Source organism: Gavia stellata, chromosome 37 (assembly GCF_030936135.1).
Source record: "Gavia stellata isolate bGavSte3 chromosome 37, bGavSte3.hap2, whole genome shotgun sequence".
Classification (NCBI taxonomy): domain Eukaryota; kingdom Metazoa; phylum Chordata; class Aves; order Gaviiformes; family Gaviidae; genus Gavia; species Gavia stellata.
This window is the reverse complement of record NC_082630.1, coordinates 1661060-1677581: the sequence shown is the minus strand read 5'-3', so window position 1 is coordinate 1677581 and position 16522 is coordinate 1661060. Positions and strand designations below refer to the sequence as shown.

At 58.2% G+C, this 16522-nt stretch overlaps 1 protein-coding gene across 2 annotated transcripts; it reads right to left on the bottom strand.

Annotated features, from left to right (window-relative positions):
- Window positions 1-1512: 1512 nt before the first annotated feature.
- On the bottom strand, window positions 1513-16208 carry SRF (serum response factor). Of its 2 annotated transcripts, XM_059832935.1 has the most exons (8): window positions 15765-16208; window positions 14132-14398; window positions 8446-8707; window positions 7928-8107; window positions 6167-6286; window positions 5244-5435; window positions 4640-4716; window positions 1513-4370 (listed from the first exon to the last, which is right to left on the bottom strand). In XM_059832935.1, the coding sequence occupies exons 1-8, from the start codon at window positions 16206-16208 to the stop codon at window positions 4275-4277; spliced, it is 1638 nt and encodes a 545-aa protein (XP_059688918.1). In that variant the 3' UTR covers window positions 1513-4274. The 2 variants fall into 2 exon arrangements, with proteins under 2 accessions (XP_059688918.1, XP_059688920.1); XM_059832937.1 differs by lacking the exon at window positions 7928-8107.
- Window positions 16209-16522: the final 314 nt, after the last annotated feature.

The following is a 16522-nucleotide window of genomic DNA, read 5'->3' as shown; positions in this document are numbered from 1 at the left end:
GAAGCACCTCCCCTCCCAATGGGGAAAGAGCCATTTCAGCTGTCTTTTGCTCCTAAGCAAGTTCTGTGCAATCTTCTTCTCTCCTGCTACACCGAGATATATTTTCTCCAAATTGTGGTGTGAGGAATAGCGCCATCCCTCCACTGCACAGACTTTTATCAGTGCTAAGCTTTCCTTACATCATACTGGTATCTGCTCCAGGACCTGATGCTACGTAAAGGCTAGTAGTTGCATTTTTAGCTGGCACGCTGTTGGCCTAGCAGCACTGATGATTGTAACGAGCCCTTCTCCCTTTGGTTTCTTTCCCACCTTTAGGCACTTTACTGAGCCCCCATGTGCCCTTGACCTGGCTTCTAGGAGCCTACAGGCATCTGCCTTTGACCTGACTTTAAGCAATGCCTCTCCCCTTTGGACTTTGAGTATTGCCGTTATCTTCTCATAGCAGTTTTCTGCAGGGAATTAAACAGTCTTGGTGTTGGGCCTCATAAAGACAACAGTTAAGCTCCATCCTTAAAGACATCAGGGGTCCAAAAGTAATGGTCTTGGAAGAGAGGAGGGGAAACAACCTCATTGTCATCTGAGACCTGGATCAGATGCCTGTCAATGTCAAAGGAAGCTGTTCTGCCTCCAGCCTTTCAAATGGTTTATTTTAAAGCCCAGTTTGTTCTTTCTTCTTGTCCAGAGGCCTCGGAATGGCACTGCACACACCAACCACCACGTCTGGATGCTCTGAGATGCCAGCTGCGTGACATCTCCCATGATGACAGGCCCTTGGCCAGCATCACTTATCTGTCAAGTCCCGTATCAGGTAAACACTACCATAACAGCAGCATCTTCATACAAAACTTTTATCTATCCTGGAAATACCTCTGTCACTAGTGAAAAATATCTCTGTCCTCCTTTGGTTTGGGGTAATTTATCAATATGTAAATATATAATCCACCTGGGGCCAGGCATAGGGACCATCTTTTCTTTGATGTTACAGTGGCAAAAAATTCCTCTTTAGGAATTTTTTTATTGGAAGGAAGTTATTGCCTAACTACTCCATAAGCAACATGGGCTGTTTGTCCTCCCCGTTCTACCTCTTGCTTGAGGTCCTCCTGCTCCCCCCTGTTAACAGCCATGAACTAGAACAAGCCTTTTCTTTTTCAAAAGTCCCTGTTTCTCCTCATTCCTGGTTTTTAGTTCTCTTGACTCAACACCATGCCCTGCTCACCAGCAGCACCCTTCCTGAGCTTTCAGAAAGGACAGCCCTCACAGCCCTGATGTCCACCGCAGGCCCCCTGTGGCCCCAGGACTCCCAGAGCAGAAGTCCAGCTCCTCAGGTCTCACCTGCGCAGGAGGCAGCGGGCATGGAGACATTTGCAAAGAGCCCCTCTTTGCCACATCATGCCCAGACAGCCCCCAACCGCCGCAGTACACGAACGGGTGCAGGAATCTGCCTCTGATCCCCATTCACTGGCCCTAAGGTGTGTGTCGTCCCCTCACGCAAAGCATGGCCAAGATCCCAAATCTGTGCACAAAATGATAACATTTATTGAAAGAGTAATTTTTTTTTTTAATACAAAAGAAAGCTCTGTACATAGTACTGTGATTACTTCCACATCCTTCCAGAAACACAACCCTGGAAACTGGAGGGGAAAAAAAAAATAATCCCACACACACTTATGCGAACACACGCGCACACACGCACGCACACACACAACCCTCAAACCAGTAAAATGAACTAAAAATGTCACCACACAATAAATGCCATTTCATCCCTGATACACAAGTGTTCTTACAAGTCTGCACTTAAATAAAATACACCATTAGCGTTTAACCAGCAGTTGCCTTTGGGGAGCCAGGGAGGGGATGCAGTCAGACTCCCTGCAGCAGCAGGGGCACTCCTGCCATCCTGGCCCAATGGCTCTGCTCCACTGTGCTCGTGTAAGCAAAGCGGAGCAAAGCCAGGCCACACTGATGTGCTGGGGCAACGGACAATGCAAACACCAACCCCATTCTTCTCCCTGGATGAATTCCTAGGTACCCAGCCTTGTTTTGGAAGCATCACTGAGCATCTTGCATACACCTAGCAATGGGGCATGGCACAGCACTCCCGCATGCTCCGAGCTGCAGGGTACGCATCACTCTTAGAGCAAGGATACTAAGGGGAGGCAGCATGCAATGTCACTCTCACCAGATGGGCCACCCTACTCCCCACAAGCCCTTCCCAGGCTGTGTAACAGACTGAGGGCTGAAAGACTGTTGTCGGAGCTCTTTGCACAGGGGTCCTGGAAGGGACCTGTCCAAATCTGTGCACCAAGGAAGGGCTGTAGAGGGGGAACTACAGCCCAGATCATCAGCTAGGAGTTCAGGAGATGCTACCTGCGCAGCGAGCAGGGAGAGCAGGGATCAGCCATTGCTGGCCACTCGCCACCCAGGGAGGAATGGGGATGCCCGTATCCCTTAGGCAGTCACAGGTAGCACTGCTCTGCACCGAGAGCAGTGACAGAACAGCTGCAGGTCCCAGGACCAGAGGTGAACAGGGTGGCCAACAGAAAACCCAGCCTGTCTCCAGCTCCCAGGCACACTGCAAGCCCCTTGCTCCTGAGGGATGGGTTTCCCACTTCTAGAGACCAGCCACTGCTTCACTTGCCTTCTGCCCATTAAGCCCAAAATGATGGGTATGGAATCCTCAGTACAGGTAAGTGGGAAACAAGCATCCCACTCGGTTCAGCTTGATCCCTGGCACATGCTGGTGGGTGGAGAGCGCAGCTTAAACGCTAATGCTGAGGGAACATGTCCAAGGTTACAATACAAACTCAAAAGCAAGGCCCCTTTCCTGCCTCCATGCCCACCCACCCCTCTCCCATCCCCCTGGTACAAACCCCATGAAAACTGTACAGGAGCCAAACTTTTATTCCTTAAAGAATTACATAAATACTGAGTTTAACACTTAGAAAAATAAAGTAATTTTCTTTTTTTTTTTTTTTTTCTCTTTTTTCTCCAAGGCTTCTTTTGTCTTTAACTTAAAAAAAAAAAGTTACAGTAGCTGCTTCTTCCCCTAAGGATTCAGCAGCTTCTCTCACTTGCTCACTCTCCCTCCAGGGACAGGGCTAGGTAGCAGAGCCATTCACAGCAACTCCCATGCAGGACCAAGCACGCTCCAGCCCTTCTCCCCCAGCCTTGCTGAGCCTGCACAGGCATCACAGCTGCTCCTCCACAGCCCAGGATGGCCTGCAGGTCACCCTGGTGCTCAGGGGAAGAGCCTGCCGCCTGCCCAGCAGCTCAGTGCCCCATGGGCTCTTCCCTTTGACACTTGAGTTGTTTCTCCACCTTGCATCAGACACAGAAATTTAGAAAGCACTGGCTGGAGCTGCAGGGGGATGTGCGAAAGACCCAGCCACGTTCCCCTGGGTGTACGGAGTCCGCAAGCAGTGCGAGGGCTGAGAGGAGAGTGCGGGGCTGGGCCGGCCACAGAGCCCCCCCAGGAGCTCTCCGGGGCATTGCTGTGCTCCTGGGCATCCACTGACCACCTCAGCTGTGCGAGGGCAGCTGCCGGGGCAGGCTGCAAATCTGCCAGGTGGCCCAGAAAGGAGGCACTGAGGGCAGAGGGCTCACTGTAGTGCATACGAGGACGAGGAGGACGGGGCCACGTGCCACAGGCTGTGCCCTGCCCTCCAGAGGGAGGGCACACCGACCCAACCAGAGATGCACACACAAGCCGGCCACTCCCCCCTGTCCAGAGCCCAGGGTGAGTTGCTGTGGCCAAGACCTGTCACCCCCACAAAGGCACATTGCTGAGGCCAGCAGCACAGCCTCAGCCCACTCTGCTCCAAGCTGCGCCCGCAGGACAGCTCTGGGTCTGAGCTGAGCCCCACGCAGAGCAAACACTCATGGGCAAGGTGACTCGGAGCACCCAGAAGGAGCCAGAGCCTCCAGCTGGGAATGGCCCGCAGTATTTATTTACAGAGCAGAGCAATCCTCCTCTCAAGAGACAAGTTTCTTTGGCTGGCGTGAGACAAGCACAGCTATCGCAGCATCCAAACGACCCCAAGCCCTGCATGGCCCCAGCACAGCTCCACCCCAGGTGGGTCCTGCAGCCCCACGCGCATGCCGGTGTGTGTGTGTGGGTGGGTGGGTGCGTGTGTGTGTGTGTGCATGTGTGGATGAAGGAAACGTGAAAAGGCAACAATAAATAACTGGTGCAGTCTGTATGAGAAGGAATTGCCACCAGCCCTGGCGTTGGCATGACAAGCCAGGGACAGCACAAGGCCGGCAGCAGAGGCCTCTCAGTCACTCTTGGCGCTGTGTGAGGTGTCCAAGTTGACCACCTGCAGCTCCGTCAGGCTGCTGCCACTGCTGCTCTGCTGCCCGATGACAGCCATCTAGAGAGAAAAGGGAGGAGGAAGCACTGGGGGACAGCATGCCCTGAGACCACGTGTGCCAGCAGCCAGGGTGGCACTGTCCTTTCTGGGCACCTGTCCGAAGAGGGCAAGACTTCCTCACCCAAAGGTGGGCGGCATCGACAGCTTTCCCAGACCTGACGACTGGCCCTACCCAAGGGCCTGGGTCTGCCCAGACCCACAAAGGATGTGCAGGCAGGGGCAGAGCAAGGACACCCCCTGAACATCTGCGAGTACCACTCTGCGCCTACCTGGTGAAGCTGGACAGCTGAGACTGGGATCTGAACGGTGCCTGATGGGGCTGTGAGGAACACTTGGGGGACGCCACCTGCCACAGAGAAAGAGCACGAATGACACTGTCCCTTAAAGAGTGCTCCCCCACGAGTCCTTTCTCTGAGCTCCATGGAGCTTCACAAGGATGAAGGTGCCTGTTTGCATACATGGAGGCATCCCAGGAGAAAGCCACATGCGCTAGTTTTCCAAACGCTGGGAGAAGCAGGCACGAGCCCTCAATCCAAGTCTTGCCTCCATAGCTTCATGCTGCTTTGCCCCCTCATGCAACCACATCTCCTCTTGAGCCTCCTAGCTCCCTCCACAGCCTGCCCCATGTGCCACCTGTCCCAGCAACCCTCACCCTTTTTCCCCAGCAAACAGCTCAAGCCATCCTTTGCATAGCAGAACGGTGGGATCTAAAAGCGCACATCAAGCATCACCCTTGCCAGGCCTCTGTACAGCCGCTAGGACTGCTTAGAGGAAAATTCTTTGAAATTAATACACAGCATAAATACAGGCGAGATGAGAAAAATCAGAGTGTCAGAGCACTTAAGGGAGCACTGACCCAGATAGCTGTCTTACCCTGATCCTGGACCTGGCCGTGGGACACCTGCATCGCTGAGGGCGCCTGTGAGAAAGCGTTGAGAACTGCAAGTCCACCGTCCGCAAGGCCAGATGTGGGCGCGTACATCACAGCATGTGGGCTGGGGTACATCATGTGGCCACCCACAGTGGTTGGCACAGATGACGTCATGATGGTCGCCGGGAGGGTCACTGGCACCAGGACAGACTACATGTGAGCCATGCGAAAGGAGTCCACTACACTCACACGCCTGCTCAGCACCCTTCCCTCAGCCACCCTCGGCATGATGTCCTGAAGCAGCAAGTGCATGGAGATACCCATCTGGTTCCCCCAGGCTCTTGGGGAAAAGCCCCAGGGAACAGGCAGGAGAGTTCAAACCTCTCCTTTCATGAGTGAGTATGAGAGGGCAGAAAAGCACGGTAGCCAAATATCCCAGGACTGAATTCAGCTTGAGATACATGTTTCCTGATGAAGCTTTAATAAAGCTGTTGAACTGGATTCAGCCTGCATCCAGGCACCTGAACTCAGATTTTGCTGACAACAGAGGTGTCCTCTGCACATACAGTAAAAACCGTGTAGGTACAAGCCAATGCCTTGTGCTAGGGGCAATGCCAGCTCACTAAGAAGCCATCTGAGAACTGGGCAACCTGTTCCCAGCTCCATGCTACAAGTAAGAGCAGATGATGTATCTGGAGAGGCTCTAAAACCCCCTGTAAGGTGCCCTATGCCCAGCAGCATCTACCTAGATATAGCGTAGCATAGGGGCTGGCAACAGGGATAAATACACCTGGGAAACTGTCAGAAAGGCCGGGATAGAGTTGGTCTGAAGAAGGATCCTGGGCAGGGAGCAGGTCTATTGTTGTGGGTTGTTACCAGCAGTGGTTAGGAAGACAGAACATGGTTACCATAATGTCCCAATTACCTGTTCCGCTGGAAGAGGTCTGGGTAAGGTCAGTGCTGCTGTCGCTGGAGGGAGACGTTTGCTGCGGTGCCTGGTGCACCTGGATCGCCTGGACTGGGACCTGCTGAGCCATGGTACCACCTGGGGAGAGAGAGGAGCCCATGAGCCTGTGGCTCAGCAGGGATACAGGCACTCTGGGCCATGTGAAAGCCCCCCAGTCCTTCTCTGGCCGCACACAGCTCTGCTGCATGGGGAAGGCCAGGCAAAAGCAGCACGTGGCAGAAGCCAGGCCCGACCCCAAAGAGCAGGCAAAAACCTGCTCTTTCCTGACACACAGGGCCCAAGGAGGGGTTAGCTGACCTACAGGGCTCCGGAGAGAAAAGGAAAGGCCACACCAGCTTTTGTCCAGCTCTCAGGCATGGTTCAGGAATCTCTGGGGCCCTCCTGACCATTCCTGGCTCCACCAAGACACAGCACAGAAGATGTTGGAAGGAGAGGGCCCAGCACTGCCCATGCTCGGTCAGCCCCGCAAGGATCATCTCGCTGCACTGAGCAGAACTGAGACAGTCCAAATACCCAGGCCAGCTGGGCCCCACTGCCTTCACACTCTGGAGCCCAGCTCCACCCTCCACAGGGCACTTGGGGAACAGCTATCTCACCCAGCTTATGATCTCAAGGACATCACAGTGCCCTACACAGGGATTAGAGACCATTTGGCCACAATGTGTGCATCCCAGAGCTGCAGGGACACAGCCACACAGCCTCCGGCCCAGCCCACTCACCGCAAAGCTCTGCAGCTCCAGAGACGGAGCTCGGCACAGAAAGCTCCCCTCAGGCTCAGGTCCTGTCTCCAGAGGGAAGAGCAAGGGATGCCAGAGAGCAGGAATCCCTGGCCACCTCGCTCAGACCGGGCATCTCCCCACACACCACACCACAGAGACACACGTCCATTATTCTCTTAGCTCCTACAGATCACAAAGGAAATCTGGTCCCCTTGCATAGCATCACGCTGTCTGCCAGGGCCCGTGGAAGCTGTAAGGGCTCCAAGAAAACATGCAGGCTATCAGACTCATCGATTTGGGCACAAACAGGCAGGACACAAGAAACACTGTCTCACTCTCAGTGCTGGTCCTCAGATGATGGCTGCCTTCAAAAAGGAAAGCCTAGCCCTGCTCTGAAACTCCAGCCAGGAGCATGTCCAGCCCCAGTACAATACCTGGAGAGCCTTCACTCAACGCAACCAGAAATTCCTACAAAGGACAATGCACACAAGGCAGCACAGCAGCACCACTCCGTCCTCTGCTCTGGGTCTCTCCTCATCTATCCTCTGCACTGTGGTTCAGTGACTGACTGCAGATCCAAACACAAAAGCAAGGGCAGCTGCTCAGAGCCAAATGCCAGCACTCAAAAAACATCCACTGGGCATCTGAGCCCCTGTGGTCTCCTTCCATCAGTCTTCCTAAGCAGCACAGTTCAGCCTCAGCATAGCTACACCAGGGACTTGTCTCCTCTGCGTTCGCCAGCCACAGGGCAAACCCTGGGGCAGGAGACTGACAACCCGCTGCTTCCCTTGGTCTGCATCCCCCAGGATGCTGCTCCTGCCTATGCCAAGCATTCTCTGCCCTGTCTTCCCACCTCTCCCCCCGCAGCCACAGCCAGGGTGCCCTGTGCTCCTCTGTGCTCCCACCTCAGCTGGGGGTCAGCTCTCTGGCCAGGACCAGGATCCCCACAGACGCCTCCATCCCCCCACCTCAAGCAAGCGGAGGAGAAGCGAGTGCTGACCTGTCAGCGACACAATCTGCCCTCCAGCTCTGGCAGGGAAGCGGAAGACTGTCTGTTGTGCCTGCTGCAGCTGTCCAGCCGTACCTGTGACCACCTGGCCCTGCTGGCTGGAAAGAGCCAGGGAGTGCGGCTGTAACTGAGTGAGAGGAATGGTAGGGGTCCCCGGAGAAAGGGAAGCACCTGCCGAAAGGAGGGAGAAAGAAAGGCTTTGTCACCACCAGCTCTTTTCACTCCCTCCAGGCTTCTTGGTGCTGCCCTGGGGTCCCAGCTCAGCTCCCTGCCACCACGCCCTTCCCAGCAGCAGGGCCAGCTAGCAACACTCTAAGGAAACAGTCACTACATGACCCTTCTCCAGCCACTGGCCTGGCTGGGCTCGAGCAAGGAATCCCAGCCAGGTTCACCCTACAGCAGCAACCACTCCGCTTCCTCCTGCCACTAGGTCGCCTCCCGAGAGGGCAGCAACACACTCCAGGTGCAGAGATGGATGGATGCAGTCCTCAGCCCCTAAAGGCACTGACCTGACATGAGGGTGAAGCTGGTGGGTATCGGCATGAGGCCCCCAGATGTCACTGCACTGGCTCCAGTAGTCTTCAGCACTGTCCCGTTGGCACTGGTGACGGCATTGGGGCTGATGCTGGCAGACACTGGCGCCAGGTAATTAGTGATAGGGAATGACGGGCCACTGCTGACCTGCATGGAGGTCGAGGTGGTGGGGGCTGTCTGGATGGTGGACGTTGTCCCCGGCAGGTTGGTGACAGTGAACGCTGGTTTCAGTGCGTCCTGGGGAAGGAGAGATTGTGACAACTCAGACCAGCCCTTGGATCTGGTCAACATCTGCCCATGAGACCAAACCAGGCTCCATAGGTTGCATCCCCGTGCTAAACCATACTCCCAGAGCCTGCTGCCAGCACACGGAGCAGAGCCAGGGTAGCAGAGAGGAGTTGCTTCTGCAAACATGAGGAGACTGTGCCCAATAACGCAGCATGAGGAGAGCTGGAGAGAGCTCAGTGTAAGCCTTGGATACAAGCCCAGGGCCACACAGGTCCCCCGAGAGGCTTCCCTGCAAGACACCAGGGGACAAAGCAACCCTTCCCCTCCCCAGGAGTCCCCATAGCCTCTAATAAGAGAGCAGCCTCTTTTTGGCACACAGCAGGCAAAAGCAGTCCTTGCAGGGACAGACGTAAAGGCAAACACACTGTGTCCTGTCAGGAACACACATCACTTCCCTCATGGCAGGAAACACATGGCCGAGAACAAGCCAAGAACTGGCTCTTAAAGGCAGCTGTACGCTGAAAGCAGCAAGGGAGAGGTGAGTAAGGCCAAACCCGGACACCAGGGAGGCCCAAACCCAGCATTGACACCACTTTGGCAGGCCCTTGGGAATGCCTCCACAAATCTCCTGGAGAAAAGGGGAGAACCTAGCCAGGGGAAGCACGCATTTGCCAGTCTGCTAGCAGGAGACGGGCATGAGGCAAACGCTTCCAAAGGACTCCCCATGTTAGCTACAGCCAGCACGCACCATGGTCCCGCAAGGAGCATCGGAGCTCTGTGCCTGTCTGAGGACAGCATCGCCAAGGAAGCTGAGCACCAGGAGGGAAAGGACCCTGAGCTGAGCCAACGCTAGCCTGAGGAGCTGGCCTCCTGGGTCTGCAAACAAGGGAGGAACATGTATGCCACGCTGCAGGGCATGTTAACACCCCAGTTTCCACAGCCACAAACCATATGACTGGACGTGGCTTGGATCTGCAGGAACCAACCAAGCCCAGCATGATCCCTGCTGCCCCTGGCAGTCACACTTCACCTAACATGCCTCCTCCCCCCGGATCCCCTTTCGGATACCCAGGGTCTCCACGGCCCCTCTCCCGCTCTGCTCCACTGTCCAAGAGCAGACTACAAATACAGCGCTCCACAGGAGACCATGCCACAGGCTGCAAGGGACCTTCTGTCCCCGTGCCCTGCCATGGCTGCCAGCACGCCTGGGAAGAGTTAAGGCTGCCACACTCCCACCCCTCCCGCTGCAGGCTGGTGGGCCCAGCTCTCCCACATGCTAAGCCTTGTTCCCAGCTTGTCAGGCTGCCAGAAACGAGGAATTCACAGCTCAACGAACAGCTAAAAAAGGGAAGGCAGCCCATTTTGGACAGGGGGAGCCAATCCCGGGCACTCAGCCGTGCCCCAGGGCCCGGGGAGGGAGGAGAGCAACGCCCCTCCGCCTTGGCACCGCAATCCCTGAAGTCCGAATTAGAAGAGGCACGTGATAACAGAGCGGAGCCCAGCAGAGGCACTTTCCATTAGCTCAACCACAAACTCCTGCCAACCCACATGGGACGTGGAGCCTGTGGGTGCCCTCCCCACGTGGGTGACAGGGCAGAGCTCCCCCGCAGCCCACTGGGTCATGGGAGCCATAGCAGAGCAGGGCTGGTCCTGTTCCCAGCTGGAAGAGCCAGGCTCCCTCACCCCCAGGCATAGCCCTGAAGCTGTACACCCCTGAAATATAGTCCCCAAGCAGACAGGGTGCTTAGCATCCCTCCATACTCTGTACTCTCAGGGCTGGAGAGGGCACCCCAAAAGATTCACAGCACCTTACTCAGGGGGATTCCCAGGACTCCCTAGTAGCATGAGGGCAAACCTCAGCATGATCAGAACAGCAAAGGTGCTTTGGGAGGGATGCTGTGCCAGCAGGCTCGAACCATGCATGCCCCATCTCTCCCCTCCCTACTCTGCCACAGGTGAGACTCAGATTTCTCCCCATCTTTACTGTGTTTCTCTTGGGCTGCAGCAATACCTCCCAGTACAGAGCTGGGAGAGCCCTTGGGATCGGACACCTGGTGCCTCCTCCCCATGCCTGTCTGGGATGCCCCAGAACCCCTAGGCACCTTGCACCCCCCCCCCCCGCACCCTGCAAAGCCCAGACTACATGCACGAGGCCAGCCTTCAATAGGAGCCAAGTCATGGGTCACCTTCAGCAGAGATTACCCAAGGGGCCACGGACAAGCCCTGAGGCAGCACAGCAGCCTTGAGGGCCCTTCCCTTCCGGATCCAGCTTCACATCCATTCCCCACCATAGCTCACTGCAAATGTCAGTTTGCAGAGCAGTGGCCTGGGGAATCAACGCACAGCAGAGAGGTGCAGCATAGCAGCAGGAGATGTATGCACAGACCCACACCACCGTGCATGCTTGATAAATGCTATACAGCATGAGTGCATCACAGGGCACGGCCCAGGCCATCTGATGCCCATCCTGGACCATAGTAGGGTCTTGGGGACAGAAGCGATCCCACTCCACAGCTTCTGGAGGCTGCCTGGGACAATGCTGTTCAGCATGGCCCAGGCCTCACCAGCCAGTGCTGTTATGTGAATGTTGCAGGACACTTGGCCTTGGAGGTACGTGGAGAATCCCAATCCGGTCTGCAACACCCGCTCTGCATTCCACATGGGGTAGAAAGTCCCACCTTTCCCCCCCACCCCAAAAAGAGATGACCACATCAGGGCTACTCCCGTGCTCTCACCCCAATCTAGAGCCCCTGAGCTCCCTCCAAAATCCCCTCTCCCACACAACCACACTCAAGAAATTACATGAGGGCACTGTGTCCTTTGAGGTCTGCAAAAGATCAGACAGGTCAGTGGATGACAGTATCATTGTAAGGATATAGCTGCTGTCTTGAAAGCACAGCGTGTCCCAGTGCCAGCTGCAGTCCGAGCTCAGCTCCCCAGCAAAGAGTTTGGGTTTGGCACAGCAGGAGGATCTCATAGCTGCTGCTGGCTGTAGCGCAAAGCAATACCGGCAAGCTGCCGACTGCAGGTAACATCCTGGCTGCATTGCTCCCCCCACTGCTGCAGCATCTGAACACAAGCAGGTTTTGTCCATACAGAGGTCCAGGAATCGGAGTTCACAGGAAGACCAGGGAGCAACTGCCCAACCCTCTCAGAGCATCCTATGTGGGTGGACCTAACAGTCCAGGCACTTAATTTCCTGCCACCTCCTCCAATAAGGCACCCATAACCCAGCCCTGTGTACCACCCACCCCTCAGCAAAGATGCCAGCCACCTAGCATGGCCCACCCACAGGCTCCATTCATCCTCAGGGGGCTTCCTGGTCTATCTGAATTGGGGTGAGCTCTACCAGAACACCAAACTAGGCTTCCAGCCCTGCAGAAGGCACAGGACTGGGGAGGGTCGGGGGGGACTGTCCCTAGCCCCAGGGTTTGCCATGACAAGAACCCTCAGTAGGCCAGGGGTAGGTTTAGCCAGAATGTCAGGCAGAAGACAGGACCACAGGGCTCCTCCAGCCCCACACCAAATGCCAGCTGTGGCCACAAGGCACCCCACACTAAGCACTACCGCTCATGAGTACTGGGACGGAGCCTGCAGGACACTACAGGCGTTGCATCAGAAAGCGGGCAGAGAGAAGTTGTGTTTAAGATCTCCTCTGCAGGGTAACTGCACCCCAAGAGCAGACTTCCTTTGGGGCCACCTAGCAGTATTTTCAGGGAAAATCTTAAACAGACATGATGTGGGCAAGCCCCATGCCAGGGACAGGTCAGCTGCCATGCACAGCGCTTCTTGCACCTCCAAATTACCCCAGGCACAGGTAATTTGTCTCATTACAAAACGCCCACAGGACTTGTCTTTTCATCCAGGAGAAGCCCAAGAGACACAAATCCTTACAAAACACAGGCTGCACAAGGGAGAAGCTGCTGGTGACAATGGGCTCCTTTGCCTACTGGAAAGGGCTGGCACAGCTCACGCTAGGAATCAGAGGCACCCAGGGGAGTCACGCCAGACTGGGACAGCCAGGACTGTTGCTGGGCTCCCATCAGTGGGAAGCCTTCCCAGGGACTCTTCTGGGCTCCAGCACAGAGCTCTCCAGCCAGCAACACCTGGGCCCACCGCAGCTCCTCTGCCTGCGGGGATCTCCGGGACTGCTGATATTTCTCAGAGCTCAGCAACGATAAGCTCTTGCTTGGTGCAGCATAGCACACACATGGGGAAGAGGGCATGGAGGAATCGTGGCTGCTGGGTACCCGGCAGCACCCTGACCAGAGCCGCTGGGCTGCCACAGGATACAAACATGCAGCTGAACACCCCTGCAGCCCCAGACAACATGCTGGGCATGTCTCAGGGCTGCACTCGCTGCCTTTGGGATTACAGCACAGAGATCTCAAACACCCAGGTTCTGTCTGCTTAATGTTTAGCGGCTACAGTATGGCTAGGATGCTGCTGTGGCTCGTGTAGAGGGCTCCTAGAGCAAGGCCACAGTTCATCTGGAAGGATGCTTTTGCAGCAAGCCCAGTACCCACACCACAAGCACAGGTACAGCAGAGCTGCAGCAACTTGCAGCACCCAACAGCACTCCACACCGGCCCGGGAAGCTGTGGCACAACCCCCAGTTCAGCACGTCATCCCAGCCTTGCACCACAAACTCCCCTGCCTCCCATCTCCAAGCGGCGGCTGACCTGAGCACCAGCCTGCAAAGGAAGCAGCAGGGATATGGGAGCCAGCTTTCTTGCAACAGCTCCGAGGAACAGCACCAGGGGACGCAGGGACAAGACAGGGCACTTCCAGCAGAAAAGGGCCATTGCCTGACTCTGCACCCACGGGCAGGCCCTCTGCAGTGCCCCAGCCGAGAGGCCACAAGTAGCACGGGCAGGCAAGGGCCAGTGCCTGCAGGGATACCAGGCAGGGAGCACAAGCAGTCCGTCCAGCCAAATGTTTCCATTCCCCATGTCCTCCCTGCCCCCTTCCAAAACAGCACCAAAGCAAGAGACAGCTGCAGCTTATAAGGAATGTGAGGGGCCCTGCCAGGGACTCTGGCGAGGGAAACCAGGCCTTATAAGGCCATGGAGGCAGAATCAAATTTTTATCAATGAGTGCAAGAGCATGGAGACGCCCAGGGAGAGATAACAGCGCCGAGTGCTGGCCAGGGGGGTGGGCTGGGCTGGTGGGGAGCCCCGCTGCAAAGGCCAGGGCCAGGACACCTGCCACCCACTGCCCTCCCTCTCCGAATCACCGCTACCACCAGCCAAGTGAAGGAGCCAGCCCCGAGAGGCCACGGCACAAGCTCAGTGGAGTCGCAGCAAAAGGGGACCCGTCCTCAGCTTCCATTCAAGGAGGGCTGGGGATGATCAGGACCCCCGGCACAGCTCCACGGGCGCAGCCCGTGCCCCCCAGGGTGCCCAGGCGTGCGGCTGAGTACAGGAATGTTACCTTGGTCTCCCCACTGCTGTCCGACTCAGACACCTGGTAGGTGAGGTCCGTCTCCTCAAAGCCCGTGGCGCTCATGCGCTGGTCAGTGGTCGGGTCCGAGCGCGGGGGCGAGTCTGGGGAGTTGAGGCACGTTTGGATCAACGCCTTCCCCGTCTCACTGGTGATCATGGGCTGCAGCTTCCGTGTGGCAAACGTGTACACGTGGCCTGTCTCGCTGGCCACCAGCAGCAGGACTTGAGTGCCAGTCAGCGTGGAAAGCTCGTAAGCCTGCCAGCAGCACAAGGGAAGAACAGGGAGTCACAGACGGCAGGGACACATACAGTGCGGGACAAGAGTCCCTGGCATGTCCCAGCGCTCCCAGCACGGCCCTCCTTTTGCTCACACCAGCTCTGGCTCCCTGTCACCCCAGAGGAGCTGTCGCCTCCAAAACCAACTCAAGGTTGGTTCCCTACGAGGTTGAAGCGCCCGGTGCTGTGTTCCCGTCTCCTTTAGCATACCCTTAGGGGATGTGCACGCCAAGGGGCCACAAGGAAAGAGTGGTCCCCTCAGGAGAGTGGCCTGACGACATGGGGACACTGGGCTGTCCCCATTCGGGAAATCCCACCAGTTTCTCCAGACACATCTGGATGCCTGCCCCACCTCACCTCTGCTGAGCCACGTGAGAGGATGCTACTCAGCCCACGTGTCTCTGCTACCTCTTTCCCCTCACTGACACCCCAGCCGGGCCGGAACCCAGATTCCCCTCTCAGTCTTCACTCTCCTAACCACAGCTGCACCCAAACACCCCTGCGGTGAGGCTACCACCCCCCAGGATTGACCTGTGGGCTAGGAAGAACGCTCTTCGTATGCCATCATGGCACACTCGGTGGGGTGGTCTTGCACAAGCTACCACAGGCAGGATGGCCTCACTCTGCATCCCGCCCAGCCAGGACGTGCCAAGCAGTACCCCACAACCATTCCCACCCTCCCAGGGTGCGCGAAGCCCAGCTCGGCTGGGATGCAGCACCACCCGGTCGTCCAGAGAACGCTACGAGCACCAGCGGGGATGCAGATGAGCCAGCGGCATCCAACCGCACACGAAACCCCCCGAGTTTCTAGCCTGCCTTTGCGCGACTGCTCCAGGAACCACGGAGAGCACTCGGGACCGCCCGAGACATGGCGCTGGCCCCTTCCGCGGCCGAAGGAGCCAGCCCCGTCGGGCCAGGCCCGTGCCCCAGGCCCGGCACAGCACCCAGCGGCGGCTCCCAGAGCGGGGCCCCGCGGGCCGCCGGCCAGCTCCGGCCGAGGTCTGAAGGCTGCGCCGGGACGGGCCTCCCCGGGCGCAACAGCCGGCCGGGGACCGCCGGGCGCACCCGGCGTCCCCCGGCCGCGGGCCGTGCTACCGTGACCGCCCTACCCGGAGCCCCGCGGACGCCAGGGACCCGCCGTCGGCGACGACCGGCCCCGCCGCAGGCTCCCGCGCAGCCCCCCGGAAGGAGCTGGTGCCGGGCCTCCCCCCCGCCCCGGGACCGGGAAGCCGCCGCCGTTTCCGGGCACGGCCCCGCCGGCCGGCTCCCCGCTCGGGCCGGCCCCGGGCCGCCAGCCACGGACAGGAGGGTGCCAGCCGACGCCTCCGGCCGCCCCGCGGCCTCACCTTCTTCATGATGCCGGTCTTCCTCTTGCTGAAGGTGGTGTAGCGCCGCAGCTTGTTGTCGATGAACTCCATCTTGATCTTCACCCGGCCCCGCGTCTTCTTCCCGGGCTTGGCGCCGCTCACGGCCCCGCCGCCCCCGCCGCCACTGTAGGCAGCCGCCGCCGCCGCTGCTCCCGCCGCGGGCCCCGCCGCCGCCGCCGCCGCTGCCTCGGCCAGGCCACGCTTCACGCCGCGCCGCTCGCCGCCCAGCTCCTCCTCCTCGGCCGACTCCGAGTCGCCCTCGCTGCCGCTGTACAGCGCCTCCCGCTCCAGGCGCCCCCCGGGCGGCCCCGCCGCCGCCCCGCCGCCGTTCGCCCCACGCGGCACCGGCGACCGGCCCAGCCCCGAGCCACGGGCCAGTGCGGCGGCGGCGCCGTTCCCTGCCCCGGCCTGGCTCGGCAACATCGCGGCGGCGAGCGCGGGTCGGGTCGGGTCGGGTCAGGCCGGCCCCGCCATGGCCCCGCCACCCGCTCCGCGCTCACGGCCCCGCTCCGCCGCCGCCCCCGCCGCGCCGCGCCGCCCCCATATAAAGCGATACAATGTTGCCTTTTATGGCGAAGGCGCTCCTTATATGGGGCGAGCCGGCGCCCCGCCGGGAGGCGCCACTCTATTGGCCGGCGGCCGCCAGGCGCCGGCGCCCATTGGTCGGCGGCTGGCGTTTGATTTGCATACGTGCCGACTGCGCTTGCGTCACTCCCAGATTGAAACACGCAGGGAGG

Bases quoted from the DNA above. Each gene is read 5' to 3' on its own strand.
- SRF (XM_059832935.1), bottom strand. From the start codon at position 16,208: ATGTTGCCGAGCCAGGCCGGGGCAGGGAACGGCGCCGCCGCCGCACTG. The intron at 6,287-7,927 runs GTCAGCACTCGC...CTCTCTCCCCAG, and splicing joins GCAGATTGTGTCGCTGACAG to GTGGTACCATGGCTCAGCAG. The intron at 4,371-4,639 runs GTAGGCGCAGAG...TTTTCTCTCTAG, and splicing joins CAGCTGTCCAGCTTCACCAG to ATGGCTGTCATCGGGCAGCA.